Here is a 16,836-nt window from a genome sequence, read left to right as displayed (position 1 = left end):
ATGACATGTCAATTTTGGACAGAAGCTTTAAAAGCCATCCTTCTTTTTCCCTGCCTCTTCAAGAATTAGAGAGTTGCAGATTATATTTTCTAATGTTTCCTGTGACATTTCTGAGATGAAAATTTGCATATTAAGCAAAATGTAGTGGCAAACAAAGTATTACATTTAGAAATATCTTCCTCCAACATTTTCTATACCTACCTAAAGTAAGGCAAGTCATTTTATTCTATTAGCATACTTACTTCACATTTGTCTTCCCCCTAGAGATGTGATACTTGCACCTCTGGACTACAGAGGGATTACATACGCTCAGAAAATCAGAACTGAAAATCAGAACAAGGGTTAAGAAATGTTCACTTGTTAAAATAGCTTCCACTTCTTCCTTTGGTCACGTTTATTCTAAAAATTATAGCAGAGTTCAAACTATTCATCAAACTAAATTTTTTAATGTGATACAAAGTTTTATTTGTTCATTTCTTGCATTTGAAGGACTCTTCGATGACATACTGGGCCTGAGATTCTTTGCCATAGTCCTTAACTACTACCCAACCACAACCAATTTCTTTATAGGGTTTTCTCTCTCTGTCAATTTTACAGAGGCCTACCCATTCCCCTACAGTTGCTTGTTGTCATCAACCTTCATTAGGTTGATTTGGTGTTCAGCACCAAGGGCCTCCACCAACTTGACATACAAAGGCTCATCACAGTTGGATGCAAGCACACAAACATGAGCTTGCCACTTGTCTAAGGCTTGGCCAGCTTCACAAATTTCACTGCTAGGCTATTGTGGATGAGGGTGGTCTTCGGAACCTCCCATAAAGCAGTGGCAGTATTAACATCCATTACATCTCCAGCAACAATACCCTCTTCTACCACAGCAGTGGGTTCAGGTGAAGCCAAATCTTCAACACATCCAAGCCTTTGCTTATGCAAGACTTGTTGGTGGAAGGCAAAGAGCCATCAAACTAATTTATGTCTTCACTTTATAACTTAAAAATTATTACTGGCCGGGCGCGGTGGCTCACGCCTGTAATCCCAGCACTTTGGGAGGCCGAGGCGGGCGGATCACGAGGTCAGGAGATCGAGACCATCCTGGCTAACACGGTGAAACCCCGTCTCTACTAAAAATACAAAAAATTAGCCGGGCGTGGTAGCGGGCGCCTGTAATCCCAGCTACTCGGGAGGCTGAGGCAGGAGAATGGCGTGAACCCGGGAGGCGGAGCTTGCAGTGAGCCGAGATCGCGCCACTGCACTCCAGCCTGGGCGACAGAGCGAGACTCCGTCTCAAAAAAAAAAAAAAAAAAATTATTACTATAATTAACTGAAAACTCTGACCTGAAAGTCTGGTATTATACCAGCATTTTTTCCTCACAATCTCATTATTCCTAGCTCTCATTATTAGATCTGATATATACTGTCTACTTTGTAGAACAATTACTGGTATTTTATGACTATGTAAAGTAACATTTTTTCCTGTCACTTTCTAAAATTCCAAGAGGTGTCTTTTACATCAATCTTTTAGACACTAAATTCATGTTGGTTTTTCTATACTCATAATTTATTGATAAACCACGAATTATAATATTGCTTTCTAAGCATTCATCCTTTCAAGCCTAATATTAGATGGCTTTTATACTAAAAAGCAAACGAACAAGGCAACACAATTGTAGCTTGCGATGTTTAGATAACTAAAACTTGGAAGAAAAATTAAATTTCCTTAGAAGTAAAGCAAACTCGGCCGGGCGCAGTGGCTCACGCCTGTAATCCCAGTACTTTAAGAGGCCGAGGTGGGCGGATCACGAGGTCATTGAGACCATCTTGGCTAACACGGTGAAACCCTGTATCTACTAAAAATACAAAAAATTAGCTGGGTGTGGTGGCGGGCGCCTACTTGGGAGGCTGAGGCAGGAGAATGACGTGAACCCGGCAGGCGGAGGTTGCAGTGAGCCAAGATCGCGCCACTGCACTCCAGCCTGTGTGAAAGAGCGAGACTCCGTCTCAATAAATACATACATACATACATACATACATACATACATGTAAAGCAAACTCAATTACTCATTTCATACATTTCTATGGTCAATGAGCTTAGAAATAAAATCATTAGAGATGAAAATATACCTTCTGGTATTAAATTGGAATTAGAGGTACTAGTAAAGATGGATAAACAGATGAACGATCAAGACATATGGGTAGAGGTATGGGATTGTATGTGCATGTAAGCATTTTCCAGCTTAATCCACTAAGCAGGCTCAGAAGCATTACCCCAGTAGCAATGACCACACCTCTACCCAGATCTTGATGCCCAAACACTATTCCTCTCTCAAAAAAAAAAAAAGGTTTGCCTTGATAGGTAGCTGATTCCAAGACTAGGGTAGGGAAGGTTCAAAATGAGCTTGGAATATCTTATATCACAGAGTAAGGAAGTTCACAGAAAATGATGGAGACATGTCAAAATGACATAATACTGCAAACTAATCCATAATGACAAACCAGATCTATGATTGCCTAGGACTAAGGGCAGAAAAAGAAATGGACTGCAAAAAGCATGAGCAATATTTTGGGGGTGATGGAAATGTTCTGTACATGTTTTCATGGATTTATACATCTGTCAAACTCATCAGATTGTATATTTTAAAGGGACACAATTACTGTATGTAAATTGTATGTCCAATAAAGTTGACTTTTTTAAAAAGTCACAGAAGTTACCTTGAAGGAACTCTCACTAGCCAAATCATACAGTTATCAAAATAAATAATACTGGTAATAGACTGATACCTGATGAATAAAACAGAACCCTCTGATGAGTCCACACTGATAAATACATAAACTGGAGAAAGACAAAAGTTTGTCTTTAGAGTAAAATATTAAGTAATACACATAGAAGGGATGATGGTATTAGAAAATCACCATTTTTGGTAACCATCATAGTAACAACTATTTGAGTAAAATTTATCCATGATGCTAAAACTGTTGAGTGAAAGTCTGATGAGGAATAGCATATTTACATAGTCTCAAAGTATCTCTCCATGAAACACTTACTGTAAGAAGAAAAACAGTAAAAGTACAGTGGCAGCACAGCTGAAACTAAATTTATGGTTAAATTTTAATCAAATTTAACATCCCCAATAAAAAAAGACATGGACACCATGTGCCTCCAAATATTACATAAGACATCGTCACTCCATAGTCCTGCCAATAAAATATAATCTGAATCTAATCATGAGGAATCGGGGGAAAAAGACAAACAAACAGGACCATTCCACAAAATAATCGGCCTAAACTCTTCAAAAATGTCAACGTCAAGAAAACAAAAAACAGAAAAAGGCTAGAAGACTATTACAGATTTAAGAAACACTGGAAATAAATTCCATGTATAATCCTTTTCAGGACTGGGAGGGAAAAAACAGCTATAAAGAACATGCTGGAATAATAAAAAAATGTGTATGGAGATTACAGAATAAACAATATTATCAATATTAAATGTCTTGATTTTGATAACTGTACTGTAGTTACATAAGAGACTAACTTTATTCTTGGGAAATACACATTGAAATACTAAAGAATAAAGATAAAATACAGATATCTAGATAGAAGGTGAATGATAAGTTAGCAAATGGGGTGAAATGTTAAAAATTCGTATATCAGGGTAAAGGATCTAAGAGAGGTCTTTGTTTTATTTTTATAATTTTTCTCCAAGTTAAAAAAAAGTTTCAAAATAAATCACTGTACTGGAGTTAGAAGGATGGACCCAGAGATGAGTAATATAATAGTATGGAAATGTACAGAGGAATGGGATCCAAAAGCCCAAATTCTTAGAAGTCCTGGTTCTAACAAAAATAAATATATAAAATAATATGTAAATCATGACTTAAGTTTCTCTACTATAAAATGAAGGGGTTGTACTAGGACTTTCTAGCTCTATATCTAGATTTTTATGAACTTGCTCTATCGCTTCATGCTCTTTTCTACCACAGCAAAAGCCTGACTCTTCTGCAGGCTCCATACAAGAATTAGGTGGGAAAAAGCTGCATGAATCATTCATGTACAAACAAACCATAATTATGGATGAAGACAAAAGTGTCAAGGAGCTTAATAAAGTCTAAAATGGTGGAATGAGAAACACAGCACATTAACTTTAGTAATAATCTTAATGATTTCTAGAAACCTTTTATCAATTATGTTTAATAGAATCATCTATTAAATTTTAAAATATTATCTGACTTTTTTCTCTAAAATTAATTTTCTTGGCCAGATGTGGTGGCTCACATCTGTAATCCCAGCACTTTGGGAGGCTGAGGTGGGGGAACTGCTTGAAGCCAAGAGTCCAAAACCTGCCTGGTCAACATAGTGAGGCCCCATCTCTTTAAAAAAATGTTCTTAATTAGCTGTGCATCATGATGCATACCTACAGTCCCAGCTACTTGGCAGGCTGAGGCAGAAGGATCACTTGAGCTCAGGAGGTTAAGCTGTAGTGAGCTATGATCATGCTACTGCACACCAGGCTCGGCAACAAAGTGAAACCCTGCCTGTTAAAAAAAAAAAAAAATTGCACAAAACAGAGAGACTGTTAGCCAGACTAATAAAGAAAAGAGAGAAGAATCAAATAGACATGATAAAAAATTATAAAGGGGAGATCACCTCTGATCCCACAGAAACACAAACTACCATCAGAGAATACTATAAACACCTCTACGGAAATAAACTAGAAAATATAGAAGAAATGGATAAATTCCTGGACACAGAAACCTCCCCAAGACTAAAACAGGAAGAAGTCAAATCCCTGAATAGACCAATAACAAGTTTTGAAATTGAGGCAGTAATTAATAGCCTACCAACCAAAAAAAAGCTCAGCTCTAGATGGATTCATAGCCGAATTCTACCAGAGGTACAAAGAGGAGCTGGTACCATTCCTTCTGAAACTATTCCAAACAACAACAAAAAAAGGACTCCTCCGTAACTCATTTTATGATGCCAGCATCATCCTGATACCAAAACTTGGCACGGACACAACAAAAAAAAGAAAATTTCAGGCCAATATCCCTGATGAACATCAATGCGAAAATCCTCAATAAAATACTGGCAAACCAAATCCAGCAGCACATAAAAAAGCTTATCCACCATGATCAAGTCGGCTTCATCCCTGGGATGCAAGGCTGGTTCAACATATGCAAATCAATAAACATAATCCATCACATAAACAGAATCAATGACAAAAACTGCATAATTATCTCAATAGATGCAGAAAAGGCCTTCGATAAAATTCAACACTGCTTCATGCTAAAAAACTCAACAAACTAGGTATTGATGGAACATATCTCAATATAATAAGAGCTATTTATGACAAAGTCATAGCCATTATCATACTGAATGGGCAAAAGTTGGAAGCATTCCCTGTGAAAACCGGCACAAGACAAGGATATCCTCTCTCATCACTCCTATTCAACATAGTATTGGAAGTTCTGGCCAGGGCCATCAGGCAAGAGAAAGAAAGGGCATTCAACTAGGAAGAAAGGAAGTAAAATTATCTCTGTTTGCAGATGACATGATTGTATATTTAGAAAACACCATCATCTCAGCCCAAAATCTCCTTAAGCTGATAAGCAACTTCAGCAAAGTCTCAGGATACAAAATCAATGAGCAAAAATCACAAGCATTCCTATACACCAATAAAAGACAAACAGAGGGTCAAATCATGAGCAAACTCCCATTCACAATGGCTACAAAGGGAATAAAATACCTAGGAATCCAACTTACAAGGGATGTGAAGGACCTCTTCAAGGAGAACTACAAACCACTGCTCAAGGAAATAAGAGAGGACACAAACAAATGGAAAAACATTCCGTGCTAATGGATAGGAATAATCAATATCATGAAAATGGCCATACTGCCCAAAGTAATTTATAGATTTGATGCTATTCCCATCAAGCTACCACTGACTTTCTTCACAGAATTAGAAAAAAACTACTTTATGTTTCATATGGAACCAAAAAAGAGCCCACATTGCCAAGACAATCCTAAGCAAAAAGAACAAAGCTGAAGGCATCATGCTACCTGACTTCAAACTATACTACAAGGCTACAGTAACCAAAACAGCATGGTCTGGTACCAAAAAAGATATACAGACCAATGGAACAGAACAGAGCCCTCAGAAATAACACCACACATCTACAACCACCTGATCTTTGACAAACCTGACAAAAACCAGCAATGGGGAAAGGATTCCCTATTTAATAAATGTTGTTGGAAAAACTGGCTAGCTGTATACAGAAAACTGAAACTGGACCCCTTCCTTATACCTTATACAAAAATTAACTCAAGATGGATTACAGATTTAAACGTAAGACCTAAAACCATAAAAACCCTAGAAGAAAACCTAGGCAATACCATTCAGGACATAGGCATGGGCAAAGACTTCATGACTAAAACACCAAAAGCAATGGCAACAAAAGCCAAAATTGACAAATGGGATCTAATTAAACTAAAGAGCTTCGGCACAGCAAAAGAAACTATCATCAGAGTGAACAGGCAACCTACAGAATGGGAGAAAATTTTTGCAATCTATCCATCTGACAAAGAGCTAATATCCAGAATCTACAAAGAACTTAAACATCTTTACAAGAAAAAAAAAAAAACTCCATCAAAAGGTGGGCAAAGGCTATGAACAGACACTTTTCAAAAGACGACATTTATGAGGCCAACAAACCTATGAAAAAAAGCTCACCATCACTGGCCATCAGAGAAATGCAAATCAAAATCACAATGAGCTACCATCTCATGCCAGTTAGAATGGCAATCATTAAAAAGTCAGGAAACAACAGATGCTGGAGAGGATGTGGAGAAATGGGAACGCTTGTACACTGTTCATGGGAGTGTAAATTAGTTCAACCATTGTGGAAGACAATGTGGCAATTCCTCAAGGATCTAGAACTAGAAATACCATTTGACCCAGCAATCCCATTACTGGGTATACACCCAAAGGATTATAAATAATTCTACTATAAAGACACATGCACACATATGTTTAATGCAGCACTATTTAACAACAGCAAAGACTTGGAACCCACCCAAATGCCAATCGATGTTAGATTGGATAAAGAAAATGTGGCACATATACACCATGGAATACTATGCAGCCATAAAAAAGAATGAGTTCAGCTGGGCACAGTGGCTCCCGCCTGTAATCTCAGCACTTTGGGAGGCCGAGGCATGTGGATCACCTGAGGTCGGGGGTTCAAGACCAGCTTGACCAACATGGAAAAACCCCATCTCTACTAAAAATACAAAAAATTAGCTGGGCGTGGTGGCACATGCCTGTAATCCCAACTGCTTGGGAGGCTGAGGCAGGAGAATCGCTTGAACCTGGGAGGGGGAGGTTGTGGTGAGCCAAGATTGCATCATTGCACCCTAGCCTGGGCAACAAGAGTAAAACTTTGTCTCAAAAAACAAAATTAAAAAAAAAAAGAATGAGTTCATGTCCTTTGGAGGGTCATGAATGAAGCTGGAAACCATCATTCTCACGAACAGAAAACCAAACACTACATGTTCTCACTCATAAATGGGAGGTGAACAGTAAGAACACATGGGCACAGGGAGGGGAACATCACACACCGGGGCCTGTCGGGGGGAGGGGGGTGAGGGGGGCGCAAGGGGAAGGATAGCATTAGGAGAAATACCTAATGTAGATGACGGGTTGATAGGTGCAAACCACCATGGCACATGTATACCTGTGTAACAAACCTGCATGTTCAGTACATGTATCCCAGAACTTAAAGTATAATTTAAAAAAAAGGAAAAAAAATTGCATTCTTTTACCACTGAGTGCACTGAGGTTTATAAACCCATTTGCTATACCAACTTTATGTTTTCCTACTTAATTTCAAAATTTTTACTCTTCCATATGTAAGACACTGAAAGTACTGATAAAAGAAAGCAAGAAAAAAAAAAACTAATAGCTCACAACAACCTATGATGCTGCAAACATTATGCTTAGAAACTACCTGTCAATGCACGAAACAGCTCTTTCACGTTAAAAAAAAAAAAATTATTCCTGTTTTGCAAACAAAAAGACTACAGTTAAGCAAAGACAACCAAGGCACAGTTTCTGCCATCACGGAAGACTAACACCTTAGTATGATCTTGTATGTAAAGATAGATTAAAACATGTAAGTGTAGCATTGGGACACAATGACAAGTATTCAGTACATAAGCAGTCTGAGCAATCTTACAACTTCATCTTATTATTTTTAATATTTAGTTTTCATATATTTGCATTAAGCCGGTTCTAAAAACAAAAACCAATGATACTGGCAACCTTAAGGTTATGATCTACTCCTAATACCTATAAATCCATCTAATCATAAAATTGCCAAATAATATTAGCTAATGCAAATCCCCGAAAATTCTCACTACATATACATTTCCATCAGGAAAAACATATTCTTATCCCTACATTTCCACTTGTAAATTCAAGACCTCTTTTGGAAAACAAAACAAAACTCTCCTAATTCCAACAGCAATTCTTAAAAGTAACAAAATTTAAATCTAGCTTTGGGGTAAAATTTTGTCAATCATACTCTTAAATGGTGAGCAAATTAAGAAGAATTTGTGGGTGAGTCTCTAAATAACTAACATCACAAAATAACTAAATGACATTTGGCTAACCAGAATAAACAAAATCTATTATGTGAATACAGAAAATAACAAAAGTAAGGTTGTTTCTTATTTCTAAAATTTCTGAAGTATTAAACAGGCCATTTGCAAACTCAGCAGACCAAAAATGCATATAAATATATCTTTACTAGGAAGAAATCAGATAACCTAAGATGAATCATTTTAAACTCAGGGTACTAAAGATTTACCTAAGGTTAAAGCAGAAATCAGAGAAAGAAAAATATTAAATTATTGGACTAGATATTTAATTCAGTTAGGTCCCCATAATAATTTGCTTTTTTAAAGTAGACTAATTGAAGCTGACTCAAAGTTCAAAAGAAAGAACAGAGTTTCAAAAAATACAAAATAAAACACTAGATGCTATATAAAGTTTATTTAAATCAATCAAAAATTTTAAAAAATAGTCTACCTGAATCGTCCTGGGCTTCATGAGTTTCACCATCATCTGTTACCTCTAATTCTTTCACAAAATTTGAGGGAAACAGTCCCAACTTGTTATTCAGGGTTCCACTCCACCAGCCTTCTTCTACCTGAAAAAGTTCACAATTCAAAAGTAAAAACAACTTGTGTTAAGTGAAAATCGTCACCCTATGGGAAAATTAAGCTGCAAAAGCAAACAGGCACAAAAGTAGCACTATGAAATAAACCCTTGAAATTTAAAACACAATGAAGAAAATATATTTTAAGTGGATTAAATTTTAGTGTATTACTCATATATGGGATTAATCATACCTCAACAGTACTTCGCACATTTACAATGACAATTTGTAATCAATCGCAATCTATGAAGTACTTTTCATGAAAGTATCAGATAACCATATATACTGTATTAACAGCAAGAAGTACATAGCTTCTGGAATGTCACTCTTGTAAACACTACTAAGGCTTGATTTGTATATTATTTAAAGTATTTGGAAATTTTTTATTTGAAAAAAATTTGATGATTCTAAGAATGTAACTTCCTGGCCAGGCACGGTGGCTCAGGTCTGTAATCCCAGCACTTTGAGAGCCCAAGGTAGGCAGACTGCTTGACCAGGAGTTTGAGACCAGCCTGGGCAACGTGGTGAAATCCCATCTCTAAAAAAAATACGAAAGTTAGCTGGGCATGGTGGTTCGCGCCTGTAGTCCCAGCTACTGGGGAGGCTGAGCCCAACTGTGCCACTGGACTCCAGCCCAGGTGACAGAGGAGACCCTGTCTCAAAAAAAGAAAAAAGAAAATAAACATAACTTCCTAAATGGCACAGAAAATTGCTAAACCTATTACTTGAGCAGTGATTCTTAGCTTAAGTATAATAATTTCCTACTTTTAAAAACCCAGATGTCAAGCTCCACTAAACACCTTCCTCCAAACAGATATATCCTCATGAATCAAACACTTCACAAAAACATTCACACTTACCAATAAGATTACTCAATTTCTATGAAATTTTTAATATTTGGTAACTTTAAAAATGTATAGTTTCTGATATGGATATTAAGGAGTGCTCACAGGTTAAAAACAATTTTTTAGGCCAGGTTCACTGGCTCATGCCTATAATCCCAGCGCTTTGGAAGGCCAAGGCAGGCAGATCACCTGAGGTCAGGAGTTTGAGACCAGCCTGGCCAACATGGTGAAATCCCACCTCTACTAAAAATACAAAAAAAAAAAAAAAAAAAAAAATCACTAGGTGTGGTGGTGCACACCTGTAGTTCCATCTACCTGGGAAGCTGAGGCAGGAGAATCAGTTGAACCTGGGAAACGGAGGTTGCAGTGAGCTGAGATGGCGCCACTGCTCTCCATCCTGGGCAACATAGTGAGACTCCAGCTCAAAAAAAAAAAAAAAAAACAAAATTTAAAAAAGAGTAAACTATTCACTGTCAAATTTTACTTAGCAGCACTACACACAATATAGCTTAAAAAAAGATCTATTTCTTGTTTAAAATATTTTTAATTGTTTTCCATCTCATAAAAGGTAGGCAACCTTTTACTAAGTTAGTCATCTAACAGCCAGTATGTGTTAGTCATGGTGTTAACTACTAGGGAAAGATTCAAACTTGCATATGAGAAATCCCTGTTCTTCAATAAAACATTTAAAGAAAAAAACAATAAGCAGATGGCTACAATACAATGTAAGAGGTACTATAACTAACATATGAACAAAATGCTGTTAGGAGCAAACAGGGCTTGAAAGAATAAAAAAAAAATGCTCCCCCCCAAAAGGAAATGACAAAAACAATGTGATATTAAAGGCTGAATAAAAGTAAAACTATAGTAACTTAAAAATAAATGATTCATGGAAGGTATAGCTAAAATACAAAATGGGTGCTAGAATACAAGCTGTTTGGGGGAGAAAGGGAAGGCAGTAAAGCATGAAGTGACCAGAATTTTTATCAGACTTAAGGAAGCACCAAAGAACTGGAAGTGATCCAAACTAGATGTAGACCAAACTAGAAAAAATACAACAAAGGGAGAGAAACATCAGCTGTCTATTATCTATACCTGGAACCCCAACTGGCAACAACTGAGGAGTTAGGGTTAAAGAATTCTTAGGAGGCAGAGTAGTACAGTGGTAAAAAAATACACAAAAATAGACTGCATGACAATTTGCAATTGCAAAAATATAGAACCAGCCCAAATGCCCATCAATCAACAAGTGAATTTAAAAATATGTGGTGTATATATATACACACATCATGGAATACTACTCAGCCATAAAAAGGAACAAAATAATGGCATTCGCAGCAACATGGATGGAACTGGAGGCTATTATTCTAAGTGAAGTAACTCAGGAATGGAAAACCAATCATTGTATGTTCTCACTCATATGTGGGAGCTAAGCTATGAGGAAGCAAAGGCTTAAGAATGATACATTGGACTTTGGGGACTTGGGGGGAAAGAATGGGGGTGGCGAGGGATAAAAGACTACACATTGGGTACAGTGTGCACTGCTCAGGTGATGGGTGCACCAAAATCTCAGGAATCACCACTAAAGAATGTATTCATCTAACCAAACACCACCTGTTCCCCAAAAACCTATTGAAATAAAAAAATTAAAAAATTTAAAAAAAACAGACTGCAAGGATTGAAATTCAGACTTAGATGGCTGCAAGAAGATCTCTCATCCTACAATTGTGACCTTGACACTCCTCCCACCAAGAAGTGGTGGTCTCTGTTCCCTACCCCTTAAATCTTGATGGCTTATGACTCACTTGTAACCAACAGATGCTAGTTTGTAAAGGGCAATAAAACTAATATGTGCTGAAATGCTTGCACTTAAGAGCCGTGAACTGCCATATAGTAAGTCCGACGACCCTGAGATGCCTATACTGTAAGAGAGTCAACCCAAATAGAAAGGCTAACATAATGGCTCTCCAATTGGCAGTTACAGTCTTCAAGGTTTCTAGGCACCAGATATGTGAGTGAAAAAAACTTCCTGTTATTCCAGGACACCCCACCATTGAATCTTTCCAGCTAAGGGCCCCAGACAAGGCATTTGGGCTATACCCCATCTGAATTCTTGACTCACAGGCATAATACAACCGTTATTCTTTGCCACCAAGTTTGGGATGGCTTGGTATGCAACAACAGTAACTAAAACAGCCACCACTTATCTTCCTTGATTTAGTCTCTTCCTATGTACAATGGGGATAAAAATACCTATCTTCTTAGGTTTTTTAAAACTTTCAAGGATATAATAAATGTGAAACTCTCAGCACAATGCTTCAACCATAACATAAGCTCAAGAAATGTTAACTATTATTACTGCAACCAAGTGAAAATAAAACAGCCTTTGTATAAACACAATCTAAGTTTGTATAAACATAAAAACACTAGAGATAAATTACATTACAGGGTGTTTCGACACAAAATCAATCTGTGCTATAATACATAGTATCAAAACATACATGTTGAAAACATGACCTTCAACTGTGAAATTAAACTTTAATACTCCTTCAAATGATAAAAGCAGAGATGTAAAAAATTATTTAAAAATTTTTTTTTCTTTTTTTTATTTCCAAAGGTTATTGCGGAACCGGTGGTGTTAGTTTACATAAGTAAGTTCTTTAGTGGTGATTTGTGAGATTCTGGTGCACCCATCAGCTGAGGAGTATACACTGCACCCAATTTGTAGTCTTTTATCCCTCATCCCCTTCCCACCCTCTTCCCCCAAGGCCCCAAAGTCCACTGTGTCATTCTTATGCCTTTGCATCCTCATAGCTTAGCTCCCACTTACAAGTGAGAACATATGATGTTTGGTTTTTCATTCCTGAGTTACTTCACTTAAAATAATAGTCTCCAATCTCATCCAGGTCACTGTGAATGCCATGAAATCATTCCTTTTTATGGCTGAGTAGTACTCCAGCACATATATACATACCACAGTTTCTTTATCCACTCATTGATTGATGGGCATTAAGGTTGGTTCCACATTTTTGAAATTGTGAACTGTGCTGCTATAAACATGTGTGTGCAACTATCTTTTTCATATAATGAGTTCTTTTCCTCTGGGATTGTAGTGGGATTGCTGGATCAAGTGATAGTTCTACTTTTAGTTCTCAAATGAATCTCCACACTGTTTTCCATAGTGGCTGTACTAGTTTACATTCCCACCAGAAGTAAAGAAGTGTTCCCTGTTCACCACATTCACACCAACATCTATTTTTTTTTTTTAATGGTCATTCTTGCAGGAGTAAGGTGGTATCACATTGTGGTTTTGATTTGCATTTCCCTGATAATTGGTGATGTTGAACATGTCTTCATATGTTTGTTGGCCATTGTATATCTTCTTTTGAGAACTGTCTATTCATGTCTTTAGCCCACTTTTTGATGGGATTGTTTTTTTCTTGCTAATTTGTTGGAGTTCATTGTAGATTCTGGATAGTAGTCCTTTGTCAGATGTATAGATTGTGAAGATTTTCTCCCACTCTGTGGTCTGTTTACTCTGCTGACTGTTTCTTTCGCCGTACAAAAGCTCTTTAGTTTAATTAGGTCATAGCTATTTATCTCTGTTTTTAGTGCATTTGCTTTTGGGTTCCTGGTCACAAAATCCTTGCCAAAGTCAATGTCTAGAAGGGTTTTTCCAATGTTATCTTCAAGAATTGTTACAGTTTCCGGTCTCAGATTTAAGTCCTTGATCCATCTTGAGTTGATTTTTGTATAAGGTGAGAGATGAGGATCCAGTTTCATTCTCCTGCATGTGGCTAGCCAATTATTCCAGCACCATTTGTTGAAAAGGATGTCCTTTCCCCATTTTATGTTTTTGTTTGCTTTGTTGAAGATCAGTTAGCTCTAAGTATTTGGGTTTATTTCTGGGTTCTCTATTCTGTTCCGTTGGTCAATATGCCTATTTTTATACCAGTACCATGCTGTTTTGGTGACTGTGGCCTTATAGTATAATTTGAAATCAGGTAATGTGAGGTCTCCAGATTTGTTCTTTTTGCTTAGTCCTGCTTTGGCTATGCAGGCTCTTTTTGGTTCCATATGAATTTTAGAATTTTTTTTTCTAATTCTGTGAAGAATGATGGTGGTATGTATAGGAATTCTGTTGAATCTGTAGATTGCTTTTAGCAGTATGGTCATTTTCACAATACTGATTCTACCCATCCGTGACCATGAGATGTGTTTCCATTTGTTTTTGTCGTCTATTTCTTTCAGCAGGGTTTTGTAGTTTTTCTTGTTGAGGTCTTTTGACTCCTTGGTTAGGTATATTCCTAAGCATCTTATTTATTTTTTTTTTTTTTGCAGCTATTGTAAAAGGCGTTGAGTTCTTGATTTGATTCTCCACATGACTGCTGTTGGTATATAAAAGAGCTGCTGATTTGTGTACATTAATTTTGTACCCGGAAACTTTGCTGAATTCTTTTCTCAGTTCTAGGAGCTTTCTGAAGGAGTCTTTTGGGATTTCAAGGTAAACGATCATATCATCAGCAAACAGTGACAGTGTGACTTCCTCTTTACCAAGTTGGATGCCCTTTATTTCTTTCTCTTGTCTAATTGCTCTGGCTAGGACTTCCAGTACTATGTTGAACAGGAGTGGTGAGAGCAGGCATCCTTGTCTTGTTCCAGTTCTCAGAGGGAATGCTTTCAATTTTTCCCCATTCAGTATTATGTTGGCTGTGGTTTTGCATAGACGGCTTTTATTACACTGATGTATGTCCCTTATATGCCAATTTTGCTGAGAGTTTTAATCATAAAGTGATGCTGGATTTTGTCTAATGCTTTTTCTGCATCTATTGAGATGATCATGTGATTTTTGTTTTTAATTCTGCTTATGTGACATATCATATTTACTGACTTGCGTATGTTAAATTATCCCTGCATCCCTGATATGAAACCCACTTGATCGTGGTGCATTATCTTTTTGATATGTTGTTGGATTCGGTTAGCTAGTACTTTGTTTAGGATTTTAGCATCTATATTCATCAGGAATATTGGTCTGTAGTTTTCTTTTTTTGTTATGTCCTTTCCTGGTCTTGGTATTAGGATGATACTAGCTTCACAGAATGATTTAGGGAGGGTTCTCTCTCCCTATCTTGTGAAACAGTGTCAACAGGATTGGTACCAATTATTTGAATGTCTGGTAGAATTCTGGTGTGAATTCGTCTGGTCCTGGATCTTTTTTGTTGTTGTTGGTAATTTTTTATTACCACTTCAACCTCGCTGCCTGTTATTGTTCTGTTCAGCACATGTAATTCTTCCTGATTTAATCAAGGAGGATTGTATCTTTACAGGAATTCAGCCATCTCCTCTAGGTTTTCTAGTTTATGTGCAGAAAAAAGTTCATAGTAGCCTTGAATGATCTTTTGTATTTCTGTGGTGTCAACTGTAATATCTCCTGCTTTGTTTCTAACTGAGCTTATTTGGATTTTCTCTCTTCTTTTCTTGGTTAACCTTGTTAATGGTCTATCAATCTTATTTATCTTTTCAAAGAACCAGTTTTTTGTTTCATTTATCTTTTGTATTTTCTGTTTGTTCCAATTTCACTTAGTTCTGCTCTGATCTTGGTTATTTCCCTTCTTCTGCTGAGTTTGGGTTTGGTTTGTTCTTCTTTTTCTCATTTCTTGAGATGCCCTTAAATTGTCTGTGCTCTTTCACAGTCTTTGATGTAGGCATCAACTTATAACTTTTAAGTTGACTTTTAAGTTAAAAGTTAGGTTATTAACTTTCCTCTTAGCACTGCCTTTGCTATCCCAGAGGTTTTGAAAGGTGTGTCACTATTGTCGTTCAGTAAGAAGAATTTTTTAATTTCCATCTTGATTTCATTTCTGATCCAATGATCATTCAGGAGTAGGTTATTTAATTTCCACGTATTTGCATGGTTTTCAAGGCTCCTTTTGGAGTTGATTTCCAGTTTTATTTCACTGTGGTGTAAGAGAGTGCTTGACATAATTTCAATTTTCTTAAATTTACTGAGGTTCATTTTGTGGCCTATCATATGGTCTATCTTGGAGAAAGAACATGCACTGTTGAATAGAATGTATATCCTGTGGTTGTTGTGTAGAATGTTGTATAAGTATTTGTTAACTCCATTTGTTCCAGGGTATAGTTTAAATTCACTGTTTCTTTGTTGACTTTGTCTTGATGACCTGTCTAATGCTGTCAGTGGAGTATTGAAGTCCCCCACTATTAATGTCTTACTATCTCATTTCTTAGGCCTATTACTAATTATCTTATAAATTAAAGAGCTCCAGTGTTAGGTGCATATATATATAGAATTGTGATACTTTCTTGTTGGACAAGGCCTTTTAACATTATGTAATGTCCCTCTTTGTCTTTTTAAACTGCTGCTGATTTAAAGTTTGTTTTGTCTGATATAAGCATAGCTACTCCTGCTGTCCATTTGCATGAAATGTCTTTTTCTACATCTTTAAGTTTATGATTCCTTATGTGTTAAGTGAGTCTCTTGAAGGCAGCAGAGGGTTGGTGAATTCCTGTCCATTCTGCAATTCTGTATCTGTCAAATGGAGCATTTAGGCCATTTACACTCAACATTAGTATTGAGATGTGAGATACCATTCCATTCATCGTGGTATTTGTTGCCTATACCTGGGTTTTGTTTTTTGTTTTTGCTTTTTAACTTCTATTTTTGTTTTATAGGTCCTGTGAGATTTATGCTTCAAAAAGGTTCTGTTTTGATGTGTTTCTAGGATTTGCTTCAAGATTTAGAGTTCCTTTTAGCAGTT

General features: G+C 36.7%; 1 protein-coding gene and 1 pseudogene across 2 annotated transcripts in view; both read right to left on the bottom strand.

Annotated features, from left to right (window-relative positions):
- Positions 1-16,836, bottom strand: part of CD2AP (CD2 associated protein) — a 146,293-nt gene that overhangs the window by 63,539 nt on the left and 65,918 nt on the right. For both annotated transcript variants that reach the window (XM_008958677.5, XM_003833191.6), the window contains exon 5: positions 9,083-9,203. In XM_008958677.5, coding sequence (XP_008956925.1) covers positions 9,083-9,203 — 121 coding nt within the window. The remainder of the gene's footprint in view (positions 1-9,082; positions 9,204-16,836) is intronic.
- Positions 304-954, bottom strand: LOC106634879 (small ribosomal subunit protein eS12-like; annotated as a pseudogene).

This window comes from Pan paniscus, chromosome 5, assembly GCF_029289425.2.
Source record: "Pan paniscus chromosome 5, NHGRI_mPanPan1-v2.0_pri, whole genome shotgun sequence".
Classification (NCBI taxonomy): Eukaryota; Metazoa; Chordata; class Mammalia; order Primates; family Hominidae; genus Pan; species Pan paniscus.
This window is presented reverse-complemented; position numbering and strand designations above follow the sequence as displayed.